Raw genomic sequence first — 26,851 nt, 5'->3', positions numbered from 1 at the left:
CACTCAATTTCCCTAGACACCCCTTGCATTTTTAAAAGTCTTGTAACCATTAGGGGGCGCTATGCTCCTTCCCTGGACATACCCTCTACCCTCTGTATCAACATTAGGCGGGGGCGGGAGGGACGGGGTGTTAAGGAAAAGATACTCCCCTCAGCTCCCCCCGCCCCCCCCCCCCAGCCCCTCTTCCACATGAGGGCGGAGAGGGCAGCCCAGCCTGGAAATGTCTAGCTTTGTGATCCTACAAGCACCAAAAGGTTTTCCTCCCCAAACCTCCTTCGCTCTCTATGCGTCAACTTCCTCATCTGTAAAATGGGTTCGAGTTTGGAATCACGGTAGGCATCAGAGATGGTGGGGGTGCCAAGACCAAAGAGAGGAAGACAGGATGGCCTTCCAGGGCTCCGCGCTCGAATCGGCCACTCACAAGCCGGCTCCGTTTCTGCATCTGGAAAACGGGAGCGATGAAAATAGCATCCACCCCATTCAGTGGCCTGCCCTAAACGACAATTAAACGCGTTGAGGCCGGTCAAGCAGGCAGTACAGCCCTGGCATACAGCCAGTGCGCGATAACTGTTAGCTGCGACCACCGCCTTTTCGTCCCTCCCTCCCTCCCTCCCTCCTTCCCTTCCTCCCATCCTCTCCCCTCCGTAAACGTGGCTGGAGCGTTCTCTCTTATTCCCGATCCCCCCACCTTTCTCATGTTTGTCTCCAGGCATCGTGATGGGAGATCCACCACCTCCTCCCCGCACCTGAATGTCCCCCCCCCCCCATGTGTCTTCAGAGTCTAGCTCCGTCGTGCTGTCACTGGGGGAGGCTGCGTGCTTTCCCGCATCTCTCCACAAAACCCAACACTCAGCCGGGGTTCCACTCCCGGAAACCCAAGGGGGCGGTCTCGAGGAAGTGCACCCTCCCACGTCACAGCGCCGCCACCCCACCCGAGAAAGAAGACTCATAGGGGCCGCCCCGCCCCTTCCCGGAACCCTGAGGAGCGACACCCCCCCACCCCCCCTCCGGGTCCCGAGGGGCCAGGGGTCCTTAGGGCCAGCCAGCCTGAGGGCAACAGGGGAGCCGGATTCTCAGAAGAGGGACCCAGGGCGACCGAGAGGTGAGTGGGCGTGGCCAGTCAGAGGAGGGCGGGGCGGTGCTAGGGGACCGGCCCACTTAAGGAAGAGCGGAGTTTCCCAGCTGGTGTGGCTCTGAAGGAGGCACAGTATTATTCAAAGAGGGCGTGGTTAGTGCAAAGAAATGTTCTAAGGGGGCGGGGCGGGGACGAGGGGGCGGGGCGAAAGCCTAGGAGACTCCAGTTGGAGGCGGGGTCCGAAAGGGGCGGGGTCTTAAGGGCCAGGGCCTGGTGATTGGGCTAGGTTCTCACCTGGCCGGGTAGAAAGGGCCCGGAACCGTAGAACTTCAAACTTGAATCCGGGCCCCAGCCTCTTGGGAGCTCCGTGGGTCCCGACCCAGGTGAGTGAAGGGCCCCGGGCGGATCTAGGACCAGGGATTATTCGGGTGAGGAGTCCTCTCTTTTCCAGGTGGGGTCACCTGCACGCAGGGAGGATCTGGGTGTCTGTCCACGCGCGACGGCGGACATAGAATGGGTCGCCGAATGCCTGATTGGATCGCTGTGCATCATGCGTGTCCGTGTACCTGGGTGTGCTCCTCTAAACGTGTTTCCTTTGCAACACGGAGATCCTCACTGCTTTCACTGTTGCCTGACATCTTTTTAAACCACAACCCAGATGTGCCCCTCCCTCTCTTAAAACCATTCCGTAGTTCCTATTCCATCCCACTGAGCTGAAAATTTGAGGTCCACCAGTTCCTGCATTGTCTCACCCCAGCCGACCTCACTGGCTTAGCTCCACTTAGCTCCTTGTTCGTTGCATTCCAGCCACACCGGCCTCCTAAATATCAAATGTAAAAAGCGAGCTCCGTCTTCCCTCTGCATTTGCTGTACCCCTGCACCTGAACGGCTGTTTCTCCAAATCTTTGCAGAGCTATCTCCTTCCCTTTCCTGAAGTCTCAGCTCCAATGTCATCTTCTGGGAGAGACCTTCCTGACGACACTATTTAAAGTAGCCTGCCCCCTCCAGCCATCTTACCGCCTCTCTGTTTTAGCATTTCATTGATTACTCTTGGAATTTATTCTTATTTTGTTGTGTGTCTTGTTCACCAGACGGTCAAGGGTGAAGGCAGGTCTCTATCATCACTGTATTTCCAGGTCTACAACAGCACAAAGTAAGTGCTCAGCCAATTGGTGATTGTTCAATGTCAAGTTTGCTCATCTGTGTCCATGTGCTGGTGGCTGCTCCCTGTGATGTGTACACATGTATATGGTCTATAGGCCATGAATACCCCCTCCCTCCTTTCCCCATGTTTGCCCCTACCTCACCTCCTCTCCTGATTCTGCCCCCTTCATCTCTCCCCTGCCCAAATATCCAGGAATTATTCCAGAAGACACAGGGCCGGAGGATGACTTAGCCTATGGCTGACCTCTGCCCACCTTGAGCTTTCCCCCAACTAACCAGAATTTTGTCAGTGACCCACCTCGATGCCCACTAAGGGGCACATGAGACAGAGGAGCCAGGAGTTGGGGGACTTTTAAGACAGAGGCTGGGCCTGGGCCAAGAGACAAACAGGAAGTGCACAGGCATCCAAGAGACACATCTGGTGTTCAGGTATGCGTCGCCTAGAGCCAGCCCTTGGCCCTGCTCCCCATTCCTAAAGTCACCTAGGGCTGGTCTGTGAACTTCCTGCCCTTTTCAGGCCCTCAGCCAGGTTGACTCGTGATGTAAGAATCCTGGTGCTGTTTATCTGCAGAACCTGACCAGGCCACGAAGACCCTGTGGGGTGGAGAGAGTGACCCCTTGCTTCAACCTTACCCAGGGCAGGTTTTCACCACCAGAAACTAAGGCAGGTCTGCATGATAATCAAGGGAGTCCCAAAGTGTTTGAGCCCTAAATTTGACCATAATAATAATAATAACAATAAGATGTATCTGCTCCAAAATTGCATTTGCTGACATTTCTACAAAATTGCATTTGCTGACATTTCTACAAAATTGCATTTGCTGATATTTCAACATCCTTAAATGTGGTGTTACATTGTAAAGCCATGCACAGGTTAGATTTTCTTACATCCTACGCATCCTTTTGTGTGCACAAGGATTGCTTAGAAGCTATGAACATTAGTAAATTAAATTACCTCTGGCCTGGAATGTTCTTTCACCCTGAGAACCACAGGGCTTGTTCCCTCAAAATCATTCCAGTTGTACTGACTGAGACCTTCCCAGGCCACCCGATGGAAAATCTGAACTCTACCACTAGGATCTTGGCTCTCTCTGACCCATCTGCACACTCATCTAATATATATATATATGCTTTCAGAGAGGAAGGAAGAGGGAGAGAGGGATAGAAACATCAATGATGAGAGAGAATCATTAAACGGCTGCCTCTTGCATGCTCCCAACTGGAGGTAGAGCCTGCACCCTGGCATGTGCCCTGACCTAAAATTGGATCCTGACCTGTTTCTTAGGTTGATGCTCAGCCACTGGGCCATGCCCGCTGGGCTATTTATTTTCTTAACCGCTCTCTCCCCCACTAGACTGGCGATGGTCTCGTTTGTTTTGTTTACTGCTGGTTCTCTAGCACTTGGAACAGCGCTTGGCACACAGTGGGTTTCAGTAAATTAGTCCATTAAATTTCTATAACATGGATCATTATGTCATCTGCATAAAATACCATTATATTTTAAATCCGTGAGTAGATCTTCTCCCTTTGCAAAAATCCCAGTGAATGCATGGCTGTTTCCACGAAATCACAGCCAATTCTAAATTAAAGTGACTCATAGCCTGATTTTATATATACCAGCTGTTGACCCTTGAACAACATGGGCTTAAACTGCACGGTCCACTTTTATGCAGATCATTTTCTTTTATTTATGCAGATTATTTTCAATAAATTCTCTAAATGTATTTTCTCTTCCTTATGATTTTCTTAATAACATTTTCTTTTCTGTATCCTACTTTATTGTGAGAAGATAGTATATAATACATAGAACATACAAAATACAGTGGGGCTTTGACTTCCGAGTGTCCCGACTAACAAGTTTTTTGAGATACCAGCTGTTTCCTGGCCGATTTTTTGCATTGAGTTGATAGAGTAATTTGAGTTAACGAGCTCCCTAATGAGCTCGGTCTCGGAACGAATTAAACTTGTAAGTCAAGGCCCCACTGTATGTGTAATTGACTATGTTATTAGTGAGACTTCTGGTCAGTCATAGGGTATTAGTAGTTATGTTTTGGGGAAGTCAAAAGTTATGTACAGATTTTCTACTGTGTAGGAGTCAGCGCTCCTAACCCCTGCATTGCTCAAGCGTCAACTGTAATCTGGCATATATCTATACTTATACCTATACCTATATCTATATCTATATCTATATTATCTATATCTATATCTATATCTATATCTATATCTATATTGCTGGTATATATACATATATATATATAAATCTGACTATGATTAACTTGTTTAATTTAGAATATTTTTTAAAAAATATATTTTATTGATTTTTTACAGAGAGAAAGGGAGAGAGATAGAGAGTTAGAAACATCGATGAGAGAGAAACATCGATCAGCTGCCTCTTGCACACCTCCCACTGGGGATGTGCCCACAACCCAGGTACATGCCCTTGACCGGAATCGAACCTGGGACCCTTCAGTCCACAGGCCAACGCTCTATCCACTGAGCCAAACCGGTTTCGGCTAGAATATTATATATGTATGTAATATATATATATATATATATATAGAGAGAGAGAGAGAGAGAGAGAGAGAGAGAAAGAGAGAGAAATGCATTTTAAGGTTTGATAGGATATGGGCTACTGTCTCCAAAACTAAGAGGAACACAAAAACAAATTAAAACAAAAACAAAAACTGTGCTCAATTTGGCAGCACATGTACTAAAATTAGAACGATACAGAGAAGATTAGCATGGCCCCTGTGCAAGGATGACACGCAAATTCATGAAGTGTTCCATATTAAAAAATTCTATATAATAAATAGCTAATATGCAAATGGTTGTCACGCCCTCACACTGGGGCAGGGGGACCTGAGGACATGTGCCCCACCCCGGCGCCAGGGCTGGGGGACCTGAGGACATGTGCCCCACCCCGGCGCCAGGGCTGGGGGACCTGAGGACATGTGCCCCACCCCGGCGCCAGGGCTGGGGGACCTGAGGACATGTGCCCCACCCCGGCGCCAGGGCTGGGGGACCTGAGGACATGTGCCCCACCCCGGCGCCAGGGCTGGGGGACCTGAGGCTGTGCCGGGGGACCCGAGGCCGGGCCGGGGGACCTGAGGCCATGCCCCCTGCCTGGCGGGGGTTGACAGGGGACCTGAGGCTGCGCCCCCTGCCCTGTGGGGCTTGATGGGGGTGGGGCTGGCCAGGTCTGGATCTTGTGCTATTGCAAGGCATGCGCAGGTGGGCGGGGACTTGACTCTGGGTCCTGCAGCACACCCCAGACTCTGACAGGAGGGAGATTTTCATATACATTTTACTAATTTTCTTTCATCTCTGACACTTCTATTATAGAGAAAGGTCAAATAGCAATATTAAAACATTTCCTCTAAGTCCCTTTTAATGTGCATGAATTTTGTGCACTGGGCCACTAGTAATAATAATAAAAAAATTAAGAGGAGCATAGAAAGGCTGACTCAGCCACTCAGGAAGCAGGAATAATTATTCCCATTTTACAGACGTGGAAGACTGGGGCCTATTGAAAGTGCAGAGCTCAGCTCCAACATTCATTGCCCCCAAAAGCTTCATGCAGGTGCCACAGAATGGAGAGGACTTTGCCAGCCAACCTTGGTACCACGGTCTCCTGTCCCGCCAGGTACTGCCTCCTGCAGGCCCTCAGCACCATGTGATGGGGAGCCTCACCTGCCCATGACCTGCCGGAGACTCCTAGGCCCTAGATGTGGGATTTAGGATCAACGGCTGTTGGAAGTGGTGGCTGGGGGACTGGGGATTGTCTTGAAGCTTGGTTGCTGTGGCACATCGCTCCTTATATTTAAATTATCACTTTCTTTGGGATGGTGTTGAGGATAGTAATGGAGATTAAAGAAGGTCCTAGCTCCCTCAAAGCACCCCTTAACTCTGCTTGTCTCCCTCTTTCTCTGGGTCACAGGCACCTGTGGCCACCAGGGCCCCGTCTTCCCCTCAATTCAAGGCTCCCTGCTCTCATCTTCAATTCAGGTGGCACTTTCAGGAGTCCTAGGACCTTGGGCATCCAAAAAAATTATGAGAGGCAGTATAGCTAGTGGTTAAAATCCCACACCCTAGAGTCAGACATCCTGGGATTAAATCCCAGCCCTACAATTTACATTCTGTGTGACCTAGTCTAAGGTATTTAACTTTGCTGGACCTCAGTTTGCTCATCTGTAAAATGGGGCTAATAGTACCTATTGTTTACCTTTGGTAAAGAATTAATTGAGTTCATGTTTTACACCTGAAGCAGCACCTGGCATCCAGTAGGGCTACACATGTGTCCACTGCATATATTGTTCAGTCCCCAGCCCCTATCACCAGCTCTGCTCTGCCTCTCTGGCGTCAGAGCCCTCAGCCCCTGTTTGTTTTCACACTAGTCATGACAGCTTGGAATTTTTATACAGGATTTATGGGTCACACACTGGAAGAATCCAAATAATGGCTTATTTTGAAGTCACATTTGCAAAGCAAGCCAGTATATTCACTCAGATTAAAAGCAGTACCAGTCAATATCAGCTAGCAACTGTAACAAACCCTTCCCAGGTGTCACTGGCTAAACACAATACACAATTAGGGCTTGTTTATGTCACAGTCCAAGGTGGTTGAGGATGTGGAGCTCCAGAAAACAGTCAGGACCTTTCTATCTTGTGGCTCAGCCTTACCCCAGAGCTTTGGTGACATCAGCTGACAAATACAGGACAGAATCTGTAGGATTTAAAAATATTTTTTAAAATATTTTTTTATTGACTTTAGAGAGAGGAGAAGAGAGGGAGGGAGAGAGAGAAACATTGATGTTTCACATCCATGGGTTGCCTCCTGCACACCAGCACACTGGACAGGGAGTCCAACCTGAAAACTGGGTATGTGCCCTGAAGGGGAATCAAACCAGTGACTTTTTGTTGCACTAGATGACACTCAACCAACTGAGCCACACTGGCTAGAACAGGACCGATAGGATTTTGCAGGAGGGTTTTTATGGGCCAAGTGTGGACAGTCCCCACTGTACTTCTACTCTCATCCCATTGATCAGATCTTGTCACATGATAGCTCTAAGTGCAAGGGAGCCTGGGAAATGTAGTCCAGCGGTGTGCCCACGAGAAAAGAGTAAATGGTTTGGTACAAAACTACCCAGTCTCTGGGATGACTTTTTTTGGGGGGGGTGCGGGGGGTAGGGGTGTTGAGGTACCATGAACTATTGATCTGGGCTCATACCTAAACCCCCTGCCCCCTGTTCTCCATCCCCAGAAGGCAGAGGCTCTTCTTCAGCGAGATGGCGACTTCTTGGTTCGTGCGTCTAGGACCTGTGGGGACCACCCTGTGATCTCCTGCCGCTGGCGGGGCTCTGCTCTACACTTTGAGGTGCTTCGTGTGGCCTTGCGTCCCCGGCCAGGCCGGCCCACAGCCCTCTTTCAGCTGGAGGATGAGCGTTTCCCGAGCCTGCCTGCCCTGATTCGCAGCTATGTGAATGGCCAGCGTCCACTGACCCAGGCTACAGGGGCTGTGGCCTCCAGGCCGGTGATACGACAAGGGCCTATTCAACGCAGCTTTAGTGAGGAAACCCTCTTAGACAGCCCGTCTCGGATAGAGCTACTCAGGTACTCACAGGCTCCCGACCTTCCTGGTGACACCCAAGTGCCACTTCGGCACTATTGACACTTGGGGGCAGATCATTCTTGGTTTGGGGGGGGGGAGGCGGTGTGCTGTCCTGTGCATTATAGGATGATGAGCAGCATCCCTGGTCTCTATCGACTAGATGCCAGTAAAATCCTCCCCACCCCACTCCCTAGTTGTGACAAAAAGTGTCTCCTGATGTTGCCAAGTCCCCTGGGGGTAGAGCACCCTGGTTGAGATCCAATGGTCCTGAGTGACGGCAGGTTGGTGGGGGTGGACCTGCTTAGGCTTGGACTTCACATCTACCCCATCTTTGTCCCCCAGGGCTAGGAAGTGGAGTGACAGTCAGCCTGCAGGTTTGGAACATGTGGGAAGGTCAAGAGAAGGCCACTCTGAACCAGGTGAGAGTCTGCCAGACAGCCCATGGCTCAGAAATTTCTTTGCCCCTCATCCCTTGAGTGATCTTGGGCAGGTGACTTAGTCTTTTGGGAAATGGGGACACTGATACTCTCAAAGTGGTTAAAAAAACACATAGGAACTTTGTAGGTGCTTAAAATGTGGTTTTACAATTATTCTGAGAAACCCTATGTGTTCTGACCATGGCTGACCTCCCTAATAACTCCTTCCATATGCCCTCACTCCAGTAACACAATCTTCCTTTCAGTTGCTAGAACATTTCAAATTTGTTCCTGCCTCAGGGCCTTTGCATTAATTATTCTTGCCCATTCCCCTCATCTTTTTATGACTCCTCACTCAATATGAGTTCTTCAAAACTGTTTACCCTAATCATCCTACCTAAAGGAGGTCTCCTCCTCCCTCATGCCCAGTCTGCTTCGTCTGCCCTGTCCATCCCCCATCCCATTCAACATGAGCCCTCTCTGTGTACCAGGCACTGTATTAGGTGCTGAGATACATTGATGAATGAGAAAGACAAAGATTTCTGCCCTAGTGAAGCTAACATCCTGTTAGAGGAAGACAGATCAAGAACAACAAAATAAGTCAATTATATATGACTAGAGGCCCAATGCACAAAATTTGTGCATGGGAGGGGGGGTCCCCTCAGCCCAGCCTGCACCCTCTCCAATCCGGGACCCCTTGGGGCAGTTGGGGGCAACCAGGCCAGCAGGGGAGGCAGTAAGGGGAGACCAGGCCAACAGGGAGGGGCAGTTGGGGGCAACCAGTTTGGTAGGGGGGCCAGTTAGGGGCAATTAGGCAGGCAGGCAGGGATCGGGCCTAAACCGGCAGTCAGACATCCCTCTCACAATCCAGGACTGCTGGCTCCTAACTAGACCCCCTGCCAGCCTGATCACCCCTAACCGCCCCTGCCTGCCAATCTGATCGCCCCTAACTGCGCCCCTGCCGGCCTGGTTGCCCCCAACTGCCCCCCCCCACCCCCCCGCCAACCTGGTTGCCCCCAACTGCCCCTCCCCACTGGCCTGGTCACCCGCCCCTGTTCTCCCCCCACCAGCATGGTCACCACTTACTGCCCCCCCCCCCCCTGCTGGCTTGGTTGCCCCAAACTGCCACCCCTGCTGGCCTGGTTGCCCCTCACTAACCCCTCTGCCGGCCTGGTCGCCCCATGCAGCCTGGTTTCAGTCATTTGGTTGTCCCTCACTAACCCCCCAGCTGGCCTTGTCGCCCCACTCAGTCCTTTTGGTTGTTTTGGATGTGATGGCCCCTGGAACTTTATATATATAGATTTGGGGTAAAAATTAAAAGTACAACAGAGTAGAGGAAACGTTAAGTAGTAGTCAGGAAAGGCCCCATGGAGAAAGATTTTGAGAACATAAAGAAAGGAAAGATGTAGATAACTGGGGGCTGAGAGTGGCCTAGGGAGAAGGAATAGCAAGTGCAAAGGTCCTGGGGCCAGAACAAGAGTTTGAACTAACCATTCAACCAAAAGGAGGTGAGTATAGCTGGAGCAGTAGGAGAGAGGGGAGAGTCAGAGAGAGATCTGGGGCTCAGATTTTAAGAGCTTTTTGGGCTACTGTGAGGACTTTGGCTTGTATTCAGAGTGAGCTAGGAATTGTGGGAAGTTGTTAAGCCCCTATAACAAGGACTATTGAAATGCTTTGTAAGTACAGAATCTCCCAGAAGTCTGGGTGCACTTTTAAGTTCTAATAACCTTGGAAGTCAACATGCCACACACTTAACCAAAGACATCATTTAAAGGTTTGGTAAATTACATTGCTTTGATGTTTATGTAGTTTTGTGAATTTTGATTAATATGTTTTTATTTTAATTTTGTAACGTCAGTGCTTTCCCATCTTCAGTCAGAGGGACAAAAACAAAGGATTCAAATTTAAAATGTGGTATTCAGAATTCACAAAACTATTTAAGTGTCAAAGAAAGTTTATTTTCAAACCATTGGTAAGTGTGTAGCATTTATACTGGAGAAGTAGTTAAAGTTCAAAGCCACACCAAGATAAGTAGGGATGCCCCGGAATTGACTGAATGAGTGGATGAACCAGGACCCACCCAACTATCTTCTCTGTGTACCTCCTGCACCCCCTCTTGTATGGCCCCCAGGAGCCTCCACTGTGCCCACACTTGCCCTGTCTTGCATGGGTAGTGACCCTGTGTTGCTGAAGACCCCGGCTCCCTTGGGATCCATCGTTGACAGCCTCAGTGCCTCAGATGGGCAGCTTCATGCCAAGGCACCAATCAAGCCACCTCGAAAGTCCTCACTGGTGCTGCCGGATGCCTCTGAACAACCCCCAACTTACTGTGAGCTGGTGCTCCGAGTGCCCAGCGCCTGGGGGACACCCCCTGGCCACCAATGCCCAGAGCCAGAGGCCCCGTGGTGGGAGGCCCAGGAGGAGGAGGAGGAGAGATGTTTTGCAAGACCACAGGCAGACATCTCTTTCTGCCACCCGAGCAAATCCTCTGGCCTTCTGGGCCCCCAGAATCGGCCTTTGGAGCCCAAAGTCCTGCATACTCTCCGTGGCCTGTTCCTGGAGCACCATCCTGGGAGCACTGCCCTCCACCTGCTACTGGCAGACTGCAAGGTGAATCACATACCAGATCCCTTCTCCCTAGGCTGTGGCGAGGCCCAACAGTACCTCACATTCATATACTCACTCTGTTCACTTGTCCTCCCCACGCCCCCCTCAACTCCCCTACTGCCAGGCTGCCGGCCTGCTGGGAGTGACCAAGGCTCAGCGGGATGCCATGGGGGTTGCCTCTGGCCTGGAGCTGCTCACACTTCCCCATGGCCATCGCTTGAGGTCAGAACTGCTGGAAAGGTGAGCCAGCCACCTGGAATTCCCACCATCTCCAAATCTCCCTACTCAGAGAGGCGGGTGGGCAGTGCCACCTCCCGTCCTTCCTCACCCCCAGATACAAACCTCCCCACTGCCCCCAGACCCTTGCCCTCTGCCTCCACAGACACGAGGTGCTGGTGCTGGCCGGTGCGCTGGCGGTGCTGGGCTGCACGGCGTCGCTGGAGGAGCGCACAGCCGCCCTGAGGGGCCTGGTGGAACTGGGGCTGGCGCTACGGCCAGGGGCGGCGGGGGGACCTGCCCGGACTGGCCGCTGTCATGGGCGTCCTGCTCATGCCCCAGGTGCATGGGGTGCAGGGATGGGGAGGAAGCCCGTGCGAGTGCAGGTGATGGGGAAGGGGAGGCATGCTCAGGATTTTTACCCCAGGTGTCTCGGCTGGAACAAACGTGGCGCCAGCTCCGAAGGAGCCACACCGAGGCCGCAGTGGCCTTCGAGCAGGAGCTGAAGCCGCTGATGCGGGCGCTGGATGAGGGCGCCGGTGAGTGGCAGCGTTTGGAGTTGCGCACCAATTCAAACTCAGAATCCTCACCCAGTCCTAGGCCAAGTCGTGGCTCCGGTCGTTAGCCCCGCCCCTCCGCCTCAGGCTCTGCCCCCTCCGCCCCTGGCCCTGCCCCCTCCGCCCCTGGCCCTGCCCCCTCCGCCCCAGGCCCTGCCCCCTCCGCCCCAGGCCCTGCCCCAGGCCCAACCTTCCCCACTAACTAGGGCTTGGATCCAATCCCCGGGCCCCGCCCTCACTGTGCCCTAGGCCCCGCCCCTTTACCATAAGCTCTGCCTTCTGCACCCTATGCACTGGGCTAGTCCTGGCCCCAGCCCTTAGGCCCGCGCCTGCTTTATGCCACGCCCATTGACTCAATCTAGCTCTGCTAGGCTCAAGCCTGCCGACCCAAGTCCTGCTGGTTACTTTAGTCCGAGGGTGCCTGGCCCAATGCCCCACCCTCTCCACCCTAGGCCCTGGCCCCTGTCCAAGGCCCACTCCAGACCCTTCTCCCCACAGGACCCTGCGACCCTGGCGAGGTGGCGCTGCCTCACGTGGCCCCCGCGGTGCGCCTGCTGGAAGGCGAGGAAGTCCCGGGGCCGCTAGATGAGAGTTGTGAGCAGCTGCTGCGCACCCTGCAGGGGGCGCGTCAAATGGCCCAGGACGCACCCAAATTCCGCAAGGCCGCGGCCCAGCGCCTGCAAGGTGAGTGCCCCCTCTGCGCTGGGCTGCCAGAGGGTCCTGGCCTTAGGAGCAACCCGCATGCTCTAACCTGGTGCCCCCCAAACCGTGCCAGGGACCATAGTCTCCCGCCACGCCTCCCAAAATCTCACCCAAATTGGGACAGCTCCTCTCAGGGGCTCCCAAGCCAGCTCTGCAACCAGTAGTGATGACAGGAAGTGCCCTACACTCAAAGGGGGTGCCCCCCCCCCCCAGTCACACCCACGAGTCCCACTCCCACCCATCCCAACTTCCAAGTTTGTCGCACAGGGTGGCCCACGACCCCAAATCTTGACCCTGTGGCGACTCCATCTCCAGGCACAGCTTCTAGGTGGGGCCCCTAGCAGCTCAAACTAGAAACAAGAGTGTCATCCCCATGCACCCTGGCTGAGCTCACATCCACCAATCAATCCCCTCAGCCACGCCCCCGCCCCCCCCCCCCCCGCCCCGGGGCACCGTACTGCAGAGGCCCTTGCAGCCCCGCTCCCCATCAACCCCACCTAACTGTCCAGAGTCCTTGGGGCAGAGTTCCTCCAGTGCCCTGCTGGGTCAAAGTCCCCAGGAGAAAAGGCAGATGTGAGGAGGGGCAATGTAGGTCCCTGGGCCCCGCCCCTAGCGCACCTGGCCTTCCCCCAGGATTCCGGCCGAATCCGGACCTGCAGGAGGCCCTGACCACTAACTTCCTGCGGAGGCTGCTCTGGGGGAGCCGGGGTGAGGGGGCTCCGAGGGACAGTCGTCTGGAGAAGTTTCAGCAGGTCCTCAGTGCCCTGTCACTGCGCCTGGAGCCTGACTGCTGAGAGTGCAGACCCCTGTCTTCACACTGGCACATCCAGACTTCTGGTGACCCCAGCAGGACACCTAGGAAATCATCCCAGTTTGCTCACACAGCCAAACAGGGTGAGGACCCACACCCTGGCTTGCAGAAGCGGGGCCCACCCTGCCCCCTAAAAATATACAGGGATCCTGGGGTGAGGGGCAGGCTCCCCCTCCCCCCCCCCAGGAGAAGACCCAGGCCTGTGGAGGCCCTGGCTGCCCTCTTCCGCCCCCACCCCCACACATATCTCACAAATGGTGAACGTGTAGCTTCTAATGATAAGAGAACTTGAAACTCTGTGAGAGGCCAGAGTTCAAATGCCTTTCAAAAAGTTGTGACTGCTAGCAGATTGCTTGGCTTCTTTGTGCCTGCCTTCAACATAAAAGTGAGCCGGAACTTTCTACGGGTTATTATGAGAATTAAAGCTCAGTATTTACATGAGATAATGGGTGGAGAATGCTTGGCACACAGTAGGTGCTCAATAAATGTTACCAGTTCTCAGGAAGTTGCCGTGAACATGGAAGGGATGTTTGCCACCCTTCTCCCTACACTGGTCGCAGACAAGGGCCCAATTCTCAGGAACAGAGTGTGCCCAAATTCACCTTCCCTTCCTCATTCCCTGTGTGGCCTGTAAGGAGGGTGGCATTTGAATATCCAACTCCAGTATCTACATCTCCTAATAAAGCATGGAATCCAAGAAGTTTACCTATTTTTTTTTTATATATAAAACAAAATGGCCCTAGCCGAGTGGCAGGAAAAAGATTTAAAACATGAGTATGTACATCAATGGTAGAAGGCACAGCGGGTCCATCTGAGGTGAGGAGTAGGGTGGAGGTGGGGGGCAGCAGGTTACACAGGTCTCAGCTGAAGCCACGGGGGCAGAAATAAAGTGCGTAGGTCCTGGGGCCCCCTGTGGCCCAGAAGCAGCAGCCGACAGCCCCCCTCTTCCCACCTCTGGCAGGGTTCAATTGAGCGTGACTCGGAGGTAGGAGGTGGGCACGTAGCCTTCCCCTCCCTGTTTCCGCCTGACCCGAGTCCAGCCATCGCCTTTGTCCTCTTCCATGAGACTCAGGTCTTCACCCTCAGCCATGGATATGGTGCCCTCGCTGGACCCTGTCATGGGAGTGGTGGTGGGCTCAGCTCTGCTTTAGGGGCATTTAAACAGAACCTAGCCAGACGCCCCCCACCCCTGCCCAAGCAACTGATGCTCACCTTCAAAGTGGTAGATGGCCACACAGTGACCTATAGGGGATGCAGACTCCTCGAAATCCTCATCAAACTCTGTGTAGATGGGGGTGTCCTGGCCTTCCTCCAAGGGGGGCTCTTCAGAGCTGGTAGGGGAGAGGAAAGCAGGTGAAGACAGGCCCCCCCCCCATGTCCCGGGGGAGGCAGACCCACCGTGGTCACCCCACTCACCTCTCCTTGTTCTCCTGTGATCCACTGTTACTGCTGCTGCTGCTGTCGGGTGGGGCGCTGGCTGGGGGGTCCGGAGGCCGGGTGTGCCGGCTCAGGCTGTCTCCCCGGTTGCTCAGCACCCGGCTCTCAGCTTCCGCCAGCCAAGCCTGAGAGGAGAGGACCATGTGGTCAGTTCCAGGGCAGGGCTCCGGGGTCAGCCCACTCTGGGCTCAGATGTTTCCTGAGATCACCCATGCACACCCAAAGCTGTGATGAGAAACAGCTGGAGCCTCCCCACAACACTGCCCCCCAAGCAGTGACTAAGCCCGGCTGGCCGGCCCCCGCCCCTCCCCAGGGTCTTCCCTGACCTCATACTTCTGCACTTCCAATTTCAGCCGTTCAATGTTGTTCAGGGTTTCTGCAATCTGGGGCTCCAAGCTAGTGGGGTCCCCCATCTGGGGTGTCTTCTCATACACATCCTTCATTTTCTTCAGGGCTTCCCTGGGACCAGACAGACAGATGAGAAAGAACAGACCCATGTAATTTAACAAGCAAAAAATAGGGGTTTTGCCCTGGCCAGTGTGGCTCAGTGGGTTGAAGGTCATCCCATGCACCAAGAGGTCCCTGGTTCAATTCCCAGTCAGGGCACATGCCCGGGTTTGGGGCTCGATCCTGGGGGCCATGCAGGAGGCAGCCAATGTTTCTCTCTCTCCATCTCTCTCTCTCCCTCTCTCTCTCTATGAATCAATAAAAAAATTTAAAGCTCACATACTAGTGCTGCACTGACTGGGCTTGAATTCCAGTCTGGGCATTTCCTAGTTGTCAGTTTGGATTGTTACTGAATCTGCCTCACTATGCTAACCTCGAAAATGAGGATAATGATACGTACGTGGGAATGGTTGTGAAGATGAGAACAGTGCCTTTATTTATTCAGATACACAAAGTACTGCATAGCAGGCACCGTGCTAAGCAAGACAGTCAGGACCCTGCCTCTGCTCACACAGTCTCTCAGGAAAACTTGGACACTCCAGCGAATCCATGTTTGGAATAGTGCGTGGCATACAGTAAGTGCTCTATAAATGCCAGGTGCTGTTATTATCATCAGTCCGTGGTCCCTCGTTCCTCATGACTATAAAGCAGTAATAGTTATATGAGCATAGACTTCTGGAAAATGTCAAACCTGGGTTCAACTGCTTTCCAGTCTAAATAGTAGCCATGTTACAGATGCAGAAACTGAGGCACAGAGAGACAAAACAGCTGGAATTCAAGGCCAGTCTTCCTTGACCCCAGAGCATGCACCTTTAGCTCTATATCATAAAAACTCGGGAAATTCAACGTTCCTAATGGAAATTTACACCGATAAAAGCTGTTTTGTACAAGATTGGCAAAATATAATTTGTCTGTCTGTCTCCAAGTGGCAAACGTCATTTCTATTATGTAAGAGGAACTGGAAAGAGAATCTTGCTGTCTGGAAAGAATGAGTAAAAATTTCTTTAATCTGGCAGACTTTTTATTGTTAATATTTCAAGTGTTTGAGTTAGTAAATAGATAACCATATGTTGTTGTTGTTTTAACCAATCAATGTGGTGAATGAGATGGATTTTTTTTTTCTTTCTGTTTTGGAGACTGCAGTTGATACTCTTTTTTCTTTTTTAAATCTTTATTGTTGAAAGTATTACCTATGTCCCCTTCCCCCCTCCCCCCCATTGACTTCCTCCAGCCCGCTCCTACCCCCTACCCCAGGCCTTCACCACCCTATTGTCTGTGTCCATGGGTTATGCATATATGCATACAAGTTATGTGGTTGATCTCTTCCCACCCACCCACCCTCCCCCACCTTCCCTCTGCGATTCGACAGTCTATTCCACGCTTCTATGTCTCTGGATCTATTGTATTACTGGGGCAACATCCAACTGTCTCATGATTTTTTTAAGTCTTAAAAAAAAAAGTTTTTCCAGTTCCCTGTGCTTGGCAGTGGCAGCGGTTGGTGTGAAAGCCTGGTGCCAGCGTGAGGCAGGGCAGAGCGCAGAACCAAGATGGCAGCATAGGTGAACACCGGTACTCGCCACCTCCCACAACCACATCAAAATTACAACTAAAATACAGAATGACCATCTTTCAGAACTGCCTGAAATCTGGCGGAATGGAAGTCCTACAACTGGAGAAGTAAAGAATAAAGTGCACTGAGACTGGTAGGAGGGGCAGAGGCGCTGAATGGGCTGGTCCGACACCCACGTGTGGCGTTTCTTTAATCGGGAGGGAGATCTCCAAGGCCTCCTGTGAGAAGCAGAGGATCCCAGCCCCACACCAGACCCCCAGTCCAGGGTTCCAGAACTGGGATGAGAAGTCCCATTAACTTCCAGCTATAAAAACCAGCAGGGATTGTGGCTGAGTGACATGGAGGCTGCTGGAGTCCCAGGTGTTCCTCTTAAAGGGCCTGCAACCGAGCTTACACAGTCACAAGTCCTCTGAGCTCCAGCACTAGGCTGCGGCTTTGGGGAAATCCAGTGACATAAGGGGAGGAACTGGACTGTCTGGCAATGGGCAGGAACTCAGGGGTGGCTTTCTCCCAACAGAGGTGCTTACAGGGGTCATTGTTCCTGTGCTGGGACCTGCCCCATCGTAGGGCTGACTGGCAGCCATATCTGAGTTTCCATCAGCGTGGCCCACACTGTTCCACTGGTCACTCTGCCCTGGTGATTTCCTGAGACCTTGCCCCATCCAATTTGCAGACCCACCAAAGCTGTTTGCAGCTGCTTTTCCATTTGAATGGTCTGTCCTGGCTCAGGCTTCAGACTTTGCTAAAAATCTCTTAAACAAGCAGTAGCTGGAGGCAGTGTACCCCAAATGTATCAATAAAAGGCCCAACACCCAGCACTAGCACCAGCCTGCCTTGCTTCACTGCTGGGCCTGGCCTGGGCACTTCCTAGCCCAATATAAATAGCAGTCATCTCCAGATCTCTCTGTAGCTCCTGCCAGGTGGCACCAGGCAGTGGCTGACTTTGCACCTCCCAGGAGGCCCCAGAGTCAGTGACCCAGTAGACAGCTTCAGACCATAGCAGATTACAACTCTACACATCCACAAGTGACCCACTCAAGGGGAAGACTCAGTGAGCACCAAAGCCCCACTGAAGCAAGTCTTGCTCCATACAGGTGTCTCCAGCATGGCATTCTTCCATTGTAGATGCAGCTGGTCCTCACAGCCAATTGGCCTGGAGGCCAATTCCTCCCAGTGAGGACAATTCCTCCTAGGGATGCCAATCAAGGCTCAACTACAACAAGACTGTGCACACAGCCCACATAGGGTTGCACCAGAGTGCCCAGCTCAGGTGACTGGGGACGCTGAATCACTGGGCCCTATAGAACCTATTATAAAAGGCCACTCTACCAATTTCAGGAGACATAACAGTTCTACATACTACATAGAAACCAACACAGGGAAGCAGCCAAAATGCAGAGACAAAGAAACATGTTACAAATAAAAGAAATGGAAGCAAAAAAGCTACTGGATACAGAGTTCAAACTGTTTTGAACTCTGGGATCTTAATGAGAGCTGCAAGGGACTTAGACTTTCAAGGATCTTAAGGAGAATGTCAAAGATATAAAAAAAGACCAGTCGGAAATTAAGCATATACTAACTAAAATAAAGAATAATTTAAAGGGAGCCCTAGCTGCTTTTGCTCAATGGATAGAGCATTGGCTTGTGCACTGAAGGGTTCCAGGTTCAATTCCAGTCAAGGGCACATGCCTGGGTTGCGGGCTCGATCCCAAGTAGGGGGTGTACAGGAGGCAGCCAATCAATGATTCTCTCTCATCAATGATGTTTCTATTTCTCTCTCCCTCTCCCTTTCTCTCTGAAATCAATAAAAATATATATTTTTAAAAAGAATAATATACAGGGCTTCAACAGTAGATTAGAGGATTCCGAGAATCAAATCAAGGATTTGGAATATGAGGAAGCAAAAACCACCCAATCAGAACAGCAGAAAGAAAAAAGAATCCGAAGTTATGAAGATAGTATAAAAAGCCTCTGAGACAACTTCAAGTGTATCAACATTCACATTATGGTGGTGCCAGAAGGAGAAGAGAGAAAGCAAGATATTAAAAACCTATTTGAAGAAATAATGACAGAAAACACCCCCTACCGGGTGAAAGAAATAAACTTACAAGTCCAGGAAGCACAGAGAGTCCCAAACAAGAGGAACCAAAAGAGGCCCACACCAAGACACATCATAATTAAAATGCCAAAGGTTAAAGACCAAGAGATAATCTTAAAAGCAGCAAGAGGAGCAGTTAGTTACCTACAAGGGAGTGCCCATATGGCCGTCAGATGATTTCTCCACAGAAATTTTGCAGGCCAGAAGGGAGTGGCAAGAAATACTCAAAGTGATGAAAAGCAAGGACCTACAACCAAGATTACTCTACCCAGCAAAGCTATCACTTAGAATTGTAGGTCAGATAAAGAGCTTCTCAGACAAGAAAAAGCTAAAGGAGTTCATCACCACCAAACCAGTATTACATGAAATGTTGAAGGGTATTCTTTAAGAAGAGTAGGAGAAGAAAGAAGAAGAAAGTAGAAGAAGAAGGAGAAGAAGAAAGAAGAAGAAGAAGAAGAAGAAGAAGAAGAAGAAGAAGAAGAAGGAGGAGGAGGAGGAGGAGGAGGAGGAGGAGGAGGAGGAAGAGGAGGAGGAGGAGGAGGAGGAGGAAAAGGAGAAGAAGAAGAAGGAGGAGGAGAAGGAGAAGAAGAAGGAGGAGGAGAAGGAGAAGAAGAAGGAGGAGGAGAAGGAGAAGAAGAAGGAGGAGAAGAAATAATGCACAATAAAATGACAATAAATACGTATCTATCAACAATTTAATCTAAAAATCAAAGAAGAAATCTAATGCACAAAATAGACTAATGAATAAAATAGAATCAGTGGCATGGAAATATGGGACTGATGAATCTTAGAGGGAAGGGGGGTGGGGAGGAGTGGGAAAAGATTATCCAAAGATCTTATATGCATATATGCATTACCTATGGACACAGACAATAGAGTGGTGAAGGCCTAGGGCTGGGTGGGAACTGGGTGGAGGAAGGCAATGGGGAGAAAAAGGAGGGGCACTTGTAATACTCTCAACAATAAAGATTTTTTAAAAAATGTTTTTATGTTTTATTATGATAAAATATACAGAACATAAAAATTCCCATTTGAACACTTTTTGGTTCATTTCTGCCAAATGTACAGTTCCATGGCATAAAGTACATTCACATTGTTGTGCAACCATGACCATTGTCTTTGCTTGGCTAGGATTTTGCATCTAAGATCATAAGTGAAGTAAAATGAGCCCATATGTCTATTTTCTTGAATTCTTGCTAAGTGATTTTAAAATAGAGATTCCACCAGACTCCTGAATGAGCTGGTGGCATCCACTCCTGTCTGTGCTGGAATGAGCTGTATAAGGTGGGAAGGAACTGTTTCTGATAAGCAGGGTAAGAATCACCTGTATAACCATCAGAGATTGGGGCTTGTTGGGAGGTTTGAGTGCCATTTCATGTACAGACGATGGTGCAGAACCTATACCCATTCAGCAGAAACCATACTTGGAATGCTGACCTTTTCTAGGGCCAGTGATATGCCCTGTGATACTCTGTCGTGACGCTGGCAGCAGCAGAGAGGCAGAGCTGCCAGTCAGCCAGTCATGAGGTAAACAACCGGCACTATGCACTGTAGTACTAAATGCATTTGACTTGGTGTTTTCAATTCATTGGATGCAACCGCATGGTAAGTTGAGGAACATCTGTAAGTCTGTACTATTTTGTTGTTGCTGATAATCCTCACCCGAGGATATTTTTCCATTGATTTTTAGGGAGAGTGGAAGAGAGAGGCAAAGACAGAGAAACATGGATGTGAGAGAAACACATGGACTGGTTGCCTCCTGCAGGAGCCCTGACCAAGGCCGGGCTGGGGAGGAGAGGTACCTGCCCTTGATCTGAATCCAACCCGGGACCCTTTGGTCCGCAGGCCGAGGCTCTATCCACTGAGCCAAACCGGCTAGGGCTGTCTTCACTGTTTCACTTTCCCCTCTGCCTGCCTCCCTCTCCCTTACCTCTGGTCAATCTCTTTCTGTAGTTCACGATTACGCTCCTCCAGCTGCTGCTGAAGCCGCTTTCTCTGCTGCTCTGGGGGCAAGTGGCTGAAATCCTCAGTGACCACTGTCTGCAGGTGGAAAGAGAGCTGATTTGGGATTGTGGAGTGTGAACTTCCAGGCCCTAAGACACTCATAAGACACACCAGGTCCACCTTCCGCCCCACCCAATGTTCCTGGGGGCAAGGCCATGCACTGAGCAAAGCAGGGCCGAGTCACGCAATGGGAGGAGTGGGTCCAGCCTGCAGCAGGAAGCGAGCCCAGGGTCCCGCCTCCCGGCCGCTGGGCAGGCTGGGGGCACCCTCCTCCTCTCCTGGAGGCCTCACTTACCCCACGGCTGCCTCGAAAGCTGCGGAAGGATGCTAGCCGCGGTTTGACTGACTTACTGAGCTCACTCAGTATGGCCAAGGGGTCGAGGCCGGAGCGGGGGGATGGGGGTCCATTAGGCAATGCCGAGGGCAGGGGGCCCCCCAGGGGGGAGAGGGGTTGGGGATGCGGCTACCGGTGGGGACGGTGGAGGTTTGTGGTGGGGTCGGGTGAGGAGGCGGGGGCGTGTAGAATATAGAGAACGAGTACAATATGGACCGATGGAGGGATGCAATGAAGGAAAAAACGAAATGGAAAAAAGAAAAAAAAACGGTAAGAAAACCACAACTCAAGATGCACAATCGCACACAGAAAATGCATGCAAAGAACAACACAAAAATCTGGGAGGTGGCAGGGGGGGCATTAGACTGTGAGCCAGAAGGCCAGACCCCTCCTTCCCCCAATGTCTTCCATAGCCCCTGCATCCTATGCCCAGGACCTAGAATGGGGTCTGAGGGCGCAGGGAAGTCCAAGTGTCTGCCCCCCACCCCCAGCTTTCTGGCTTTCTGGGCTCACAGTCCACAACATGGAGGGAGGTGCATGCAGAAATCCAGGTCTCATACAGGTATGGGGCCACAGGAGTCAAGGGCAAGCTCAGAGAAGGGTCAAAGGCGTGAAATATCAGAGGGTTACAGGTGGGGTTCCGCTGGGTAGGGGGAACACAATTTATACATTGAAGTGGGGTATCAAGGGCCAAAGGTATAAACTAGGGAGATGGCAGTTGTAGCAGCTATAAACCAGGAGTGTCCAAGTATGGACTTGACATTGAAAAGCAAAAATCCCAAGAAAAAAACCATCCTGAAGGTCAGGACCCAGCCCCATGGGTGGGATGGAAAGAGACCAGGGGGAGTCCCCACGGCCAGCATCCGAGCCCTCACCCAGCCCTAAATCCCACAAACAGGTCTCCTCCTAGCATCCCAAGAAGCAGCAGACACACACCACAGCCACCCACCCTCCCTTCCTGGCCCCCTGTCGGCCTCAGGGGACTTGCAGGCCAATCACCGCTTTCCCTCTAGCCTGGGCCGGCAGCCAAGAGGAAAATTCCTGCCCAGGACTCAGCGTTCCAACGGCTGGGGCTGACTCAGTGCCCCCCCCACACACCGCTGTCCCCACTCACTCACACCCCCTCCCCAAGAGCCCTGGCCCCCACCTTGTTCTTTTTGCCAAAGGGCCAGCGTTTGGCACGGCTACGACCTGGGCCTCGCAGCTCAGGCCGGCCATCGGAGGGGGTGCCCAGGCTGCTGTCCGAGTGCGTTCTGTTCATGGGCTGGCTGAAGTCTTCGAATTCCACGTCGCCCGGGCGGGCAAAGCCTGACTTGTTCAGCTCAATTAGGACCTGGGAGTCCTGCAGGGAGGACATGGGGAGGGGGAAGGGCAGTCGGAAGTCAGACCAGGTGCCTAACTTCAGGGTCCACCTGCCCACCCACAACCCACTGGCACAGGACCAGGCACGCACATTCTTGCTGTCCACAGCAGCCGCAGCCACCTTCATGCCCTCCAAACACTTGGTGATGATCGGAAGCACCTGCAGCTCCGCCTCTGACAGCAGCCCGTACCCAGCCCCCAAGTGGGTGGCCCGGCGCTCATCCATGTCCTGTAGCTTCTACAGGGACAAGGCAGGGGTGCTAATGGAGGGGCCGGAGCACAGATCCTTCCCACCCAAGGTGGTCAAGGGAGAGACAAGGGGCCAGGTTGGTTTCAGAGGGGACTTTAAGGACCCCTCCCCACCCCCTCCCCCGCCCAGGGAGTCAAGAAAGGCTTCTCAAAGGAGGTAGCAATGGAACCAGGGCTTTGAAGGAAAAGCAGACCCAGCACAGATATTGCCAATCCCAGGATTAGGACAAAAGAGTGGAATATAAGGCTGAACCAGGAGAGGGAAAATTCAAGATGTTTCAGAGGGTGTGTTAGAGCTGGGGCTTAGAAAAACGAACAGGATGTTCAAGAGACAAGGAAGACATCCCTAGCAGAAGGAATGCGTGAGTGACAGCAGAGCTCACTATTACTATTTGTTTCTAAAAACTCTTTCAATTTAGAGATTAGGACATTGCAGCTGGGGTTTTGACAAATGTGTAGGAGATGGTTAACAGTGGGGTTTTTTTTGGGGGGAGGGAAGGTGGGGCTTGGAACACTCACATCAAATATCTGAGGCATCTGGGAAAAATAGAAGTGGGCCTGGTCTCGGTTGAAACGCTGTAGTTGGGCTGCGTACTCATTTTTGCTTTCTTCTGCCATATGACTCCGAAGATGGGCTTGTTGCTTGGCCTGAGGAATATCAAGGTGGGGGGGTCAGTCACTGGCAGGTTCTGACCCCATCCCACCCCAACCTCTAAGCCTGCCCCAGACCCCACAAGCACCTTCTCCACGTCAGCCTTGGTGGCGTTGATATCCTGGTCTAGCCGCTCTGCGGTCTGGGCTGCCTTCTCAGCCTCCCGGCAGTCCCGCTCAAATTTACGCTTACTCTGTGTGGTGGACAGAACCAGAATGAAGGAGCTGCCATCCCCAATGGCAAGGGGGTATGGGAAGCCAAGATTCCAGCAGCTGGCAGGAAGTCACCCAGCATAAGGGGGGTAATGGGCATTCTGGAAACCTTCGGGGGGGGGGGGGGGGTTGGGGTGGGGGGAGAGGGGAGAAAGGGGAGAGGTTCTAGCCAGACAAAAGGCTCTGTGGGTCAGCAACCCTCACCCTGCTCCCTGGGACCAGAGCCACCGTCCACACCCACAAACTCACATTCTCCAGCTGTTTGAAGCCACTTTCCAGCTGCTGCTGGGCCCGGCGTCCTTCTTGGAAGTGCTGTGGGAAGAAGAGGGACAGGCTCACCCGGGTCACGGCAGGGCCCTCAGGAAGACCCAGGGAGGAGGCCACTCACCATCTTTCTCTCCTGCTTCATCTCTTGCGAGTATTTGGCCAGCTCAAGACACACGTGGACGCTGAGGTTCTCAGCCACCAGCTCCCGCTGGCCCGCAAAGTCATTTACTTCCTGGAGAATCTGCACAAAGGACTGCTGCTGGCTGAACCTCCGGGGAGAGAGGGGGCAGCGAGCCAGAGGTCAGGCCCCTGGACCCAACTCCACATGAGAAAGGGGAAGACCCGAGACATTCACTCCTGAAGCAGTGACAAATTCTGGCCTATGTCCCCTACCCCTACCCCTTGCTTGAGTGAGATGCATTTCGGGACTCGGAATATTTTGGGTTTTAGAAAGGAGATACAATGCTTGTACCATCTTTTGTCCATCATCCCAGTGGGGTCAGGGACAACATCCTGTAACCAAACACTAGAAGTATTTTTGCAGAAAGAAGTATTAATAGTCATACTAAGTGGGATAAAAACCAAGCCCATAATGAACCCGGTCCACATCAAGTGAGTTCAGATCAGAGGTGGCCTCCAAATAAGTTATCAGAAAAACTTTTTGATTTCTCAAACCTTTTGGGTTCCGAACAAGAGACCCATATGGGCTGGACACTGTTTTAACACATTCCTTCAGTTAGTCTTCATGTGAGCCCCCCACAAGGTCATGGTCATCATGCCCATTTCACAGATGAAGAAAACCGAGGCACAAAACTTAAGTCACTTGCTCAGAGTCACTCACTTACTAACTGCTGGAGCCTCCCCCATTTAATAGGTAGAGGAAAATGGAAGCAGAGAATTTGAGTCAACTGCCCAAAGTAGTTTGTCTAGCAAGTAGTGGATTTAGGATTGCAACCCTGGTACTCTGGAGCCTGTACCTATACTTTTTTTTTTTTTTTAATTGGTTTTAGAGAGAGAGACGGGAATCGAACCCTCCCCTTTTTGGGTCACAGTGGCCAGGGCCTATACTCTTAACTCTAGGTGGGAATCTAGATAACAAGTGAGGGATCTGATTGAGTGACTCAGCTACCGGAGAGAAAGCCAGACAAAAGCCCCCTGGCTCCCCCGCCTCCTATCTAGCCCACACCCTCTCTCCATCCTTACTTGGACTCAGGGTCATCTTTGGCAGGTCTCTTGGGCAGATACTTTTTCACCAGGTTCCTAGCGGGAGAGAGGCAGGAAGGCTGAGCCCGCAGCCCCCCAACTGCACCCTCGCCCCAGGGCCTGTCCACCCTAGGGTCTCACCGCAGCTGCTTCGCGTAAGCCTGCTCCACCTCTGTCCGCTCTTTCACGAACTTCACATATCTGTCCAACAGGTCCAGCCCCCACTGCGTGTGCCGCTCTATCACCTCAAATTGATCCTGGCGGGAGGATGGGAGGGTGGGGGAGAACCGGGTCAAGACCCCGCAGCCGGATACCGGGGAGCCTCAAGGCTCTGAGCTCCCTCCGAGAAGGAGTGGCTTCCCGGACCCGCCCCGGCTCGACTCCGCTGGAGGTGCGGGGGGAGGCAGGAAACCAGCGGGAACCCCCTCCCCTTCCCGGGAAGGGCCAGGGAACAGAGGCGGGGCCCCAGCCGGACGACGACAGGGTCTCCCTCTCCGGACAGCCAAGAGGGGTGTGGAATGGGGTAGGGCCACTCCCCTTGCTCCGACTGCCCTAATCCCCCCGGATTCCGGAAAATCCGGCAGGCCCGGCGTGAGTCAGGGCTAGAGGGGCCGGGTTCCCTGCATCTTGGGGGTGAGGAGGGGCAGAATGGCCAAAGGGCAGGCACCCCGATGTACTCCGTTTCCCCCACGAATTCCAGTGCACCTCCAAAAGAAATCCCAGAGTTGAGGAGGGGGCAATGTAGTTACCTCGCTGCACCCGGGAACCCAGAGATGCCACCGCCTCCAGAAGGAGGAGGGGTCGGAGGTCCCGGCTAGAATTAGGAGGGAATTCCTGGGGCTTCCAGAACTGAGGTTAGAGGCTGCCTGGAGAGGGCCCCTCCCTGTGCCTGGAACAGAGGCGGCCAAGCCTCGCAGCCCCTTCCCCCCACTAGAGCGTCCCTAGCCCCTAGGTGTTGATTGGAGGTGACGCAAAGGGCAGTCAGGACGTCTAAGTCCCACGTGGGATTGAAAGTGGCCAGAGGGTCCCCTCCCCCTCACCAGGCGGACAGGCGGGCGGCGGGCAGAAACCCAGGGGCCGTAAGATAAGCCGCCCGCCCAGCCAGGGTGCTCAAAATAGGTGACCTCGCTCGGCCGCCCCGGCCTGGTCCCAGGATTTCGTCCTCCTCCCCACTCTGAACCCGGTGCCTCAGTTTCCCTACGCCGCACCTGCAAGGCCGCCCCGTGCCCCCGAGCTTCCTGAGGCGTCCCGGGAAACTCCGAGAGAGGGCGGAGCGGGGACTACAGGGATCGGTGGAAGGGAAAGCGTGGAGCTTCGGCTAAGGAACTGCAGGGGCGAAGGGGAGCGTCTGGACCCCAGGAAGGTAAGAACTCGGAGTCAGGCCGATGGGACTCACCCACAGCTCGGTGCCCCAATCCATGCTGCTCCCGCCGAGGCCGCCACCGAGGCCGCCGCACCCGGTCCCGGTCCCCGCCGCCCGCCGCCCTCCGCGGGGAAACTCAGTCGAAGGCTATGCGCCCGACCCCGCCCCGCCCAGGCCCCGCCCACTCGCGGCTATGCCACGCCCCTCCGGCTCTGCCCCGCCCCGGCCGGCGCGGAGCTCCAGCCCAGAAACCTAAAGGGCGGGGGGGCCGGGGCGGATGGAACTGGACAGACGCCTTAAAGGACCCCCACCCATTTTCCAAACCCCCGGGCCCCTCTTATCTCCCCCCACCCCCCATGCCCGGTCTCGGGCTGTTCTAACTTTCCTCTTTCTCTTCAACCATAAGGGCCAAGACACTAAAACCCCATCCAAGAGGTCCCTCCCCACCCTTCGCAGGGAGAACCTGAGGTCACCCAGCTCTTGCGGGCCGGCGCG

At 52.8% G+C, this 26,851-nt stretch overlaps 2 protein-coding genes and 1 non-coding gene across 4 annotated transcripts; 2 read left to right on the top strand and 1 right to left on the bottom strand.

Annotated features, from left to right (window-relative positions):
- The first annotated feature begins 1,356 nt into the window (after nucleotides 1-1,356).
- SH2D3A (SH2 domain containing 3A) lies at nucleotides 1,357-13,890 on the top strand. Its single transcript, XM_070415960.1, is given in 12 exon segments — nucleotides 1,357-1,458; nucleotides 2,167-2,228; nucleotides 5,810-5,882; nucleotides 7,502-7,851; nucleotides 8,192-8,268; nucleotides 10,397-10,875; nucleotides 10,997-11,112; nucleotides 11,255-11,378; nucleotides 11,380-11,430; nucleotides 11,516-11,627; nucleotides 12,144-12,329; nucleotides 12,981-13,890. Coding segments are annotated over 10 exon segments (1,725 nt in total). The 5' UTR covers nucleotides 1,357-1,458; nucleotides 2,167-2,228; nucleotides 5,810-5,813; the 3' UTR covers nucleotides 13,142-13,890.
- On the top strand, nucleotides 4,926-5,032 carry LOC139011798 (U6 spliceosomal RNA). The gene has a single exon (XR_011471632.1). It is a non-coding gene; the product is annotated as a U6 spliceosomal RNA (small nuclear RNA).
- TRIP10 (thyroid hormone receptor interactor 10) lies at nucleotides 13,857-26,486 on the bottom strand. 2 transcript variants are annotated; one of them, XM_070415958.1, is made up of 15 exons: nucleotides 26,390-26,486; nucleotides 25,135-25,250; nucleotides 24,994-25,050; nucleotides 23,912-24,059; nucleotides 23,773-23,835; nucleotides 23,400-23,504; nucleotides 23,179-23,307; nucleotides 22,502-22,648; nucleotides 22,196-22,390; nucleotides 21,010-21,177; nucleotides 20,641-20,750; nucleotides 14,922-15,054; nucleotides 14,575-14,720; nucleotides 14,371-14,489; nucleotides 13,857-14,271 (listed from the first exon to the last, which is right to left on the bottom strand). In XM_070415958.1, the coding sequence occupies exons 1-15, from the start codon at nucleotides 26,411-26,413 to the stop codon at nucleotides 14,123-14,125; spliced, it is 1,809 nt and encodes a 602-aa protein (XP_070272059.1). In that variant the 5' UTR covers nucleotides 26,414-26,486; the 3' UTR covers nucleotides 13,857-14,122. The 2 variants fall into 2 exon arrangements, with proteins under 2 accessions (XP_070272059.1, XP_070272060.1); XM_070415959.1 differs by lacking the exon at nucleotides 21,010-21,177.
- Nucleotides 26,487-26,851: the final 365 nt, after the last annotated feature.

Source organism: Myotis yumanensis, unplaced genomic scaffold (assembly GCF_028538775.1).
Source record: "Myotis yumanensis isolate MYYU_CA2020_CCGP unplaced genomic scaffold, mMyoYum1.0.hap1 SCAF_5, whole genome shotgun sequence".
Taxonomy (NCBI): Eukaryota; Metazoa; Chordata; class Mammalia; order Chiroptera; family Vespertilionidae; genus Myotis; species Myotis yumanensis.
Note: the sequence above shows the minus strand (reverse complement) of the source record. Positions and strands in the feature narration are given on the sequence as shown.

Bases quoted from the DNA above. Each gene is read 5' to 3' on its own strand.
- TRIP10 (XM_070415958.1), bottom strand. From the start codon at position 26,413: ATGGATTGGGGCACCGAGCTGTGG. The intron at 22,391-22,501 runs GTGCGTGCCTGG...TCCTCCCTGCAG, and splicing joins CTGCTGTGGACAGCAAGAAT to GACTCCCAGGTCCTAATTGA. The intron at 14,721-14,921 runs GTCAGGGAAGAC...CTCTCCTCTCAG, and splicing joins TGGAAGTGCAGAAGTATGAG to GCTTGGCTGGCGGAAGCTGA.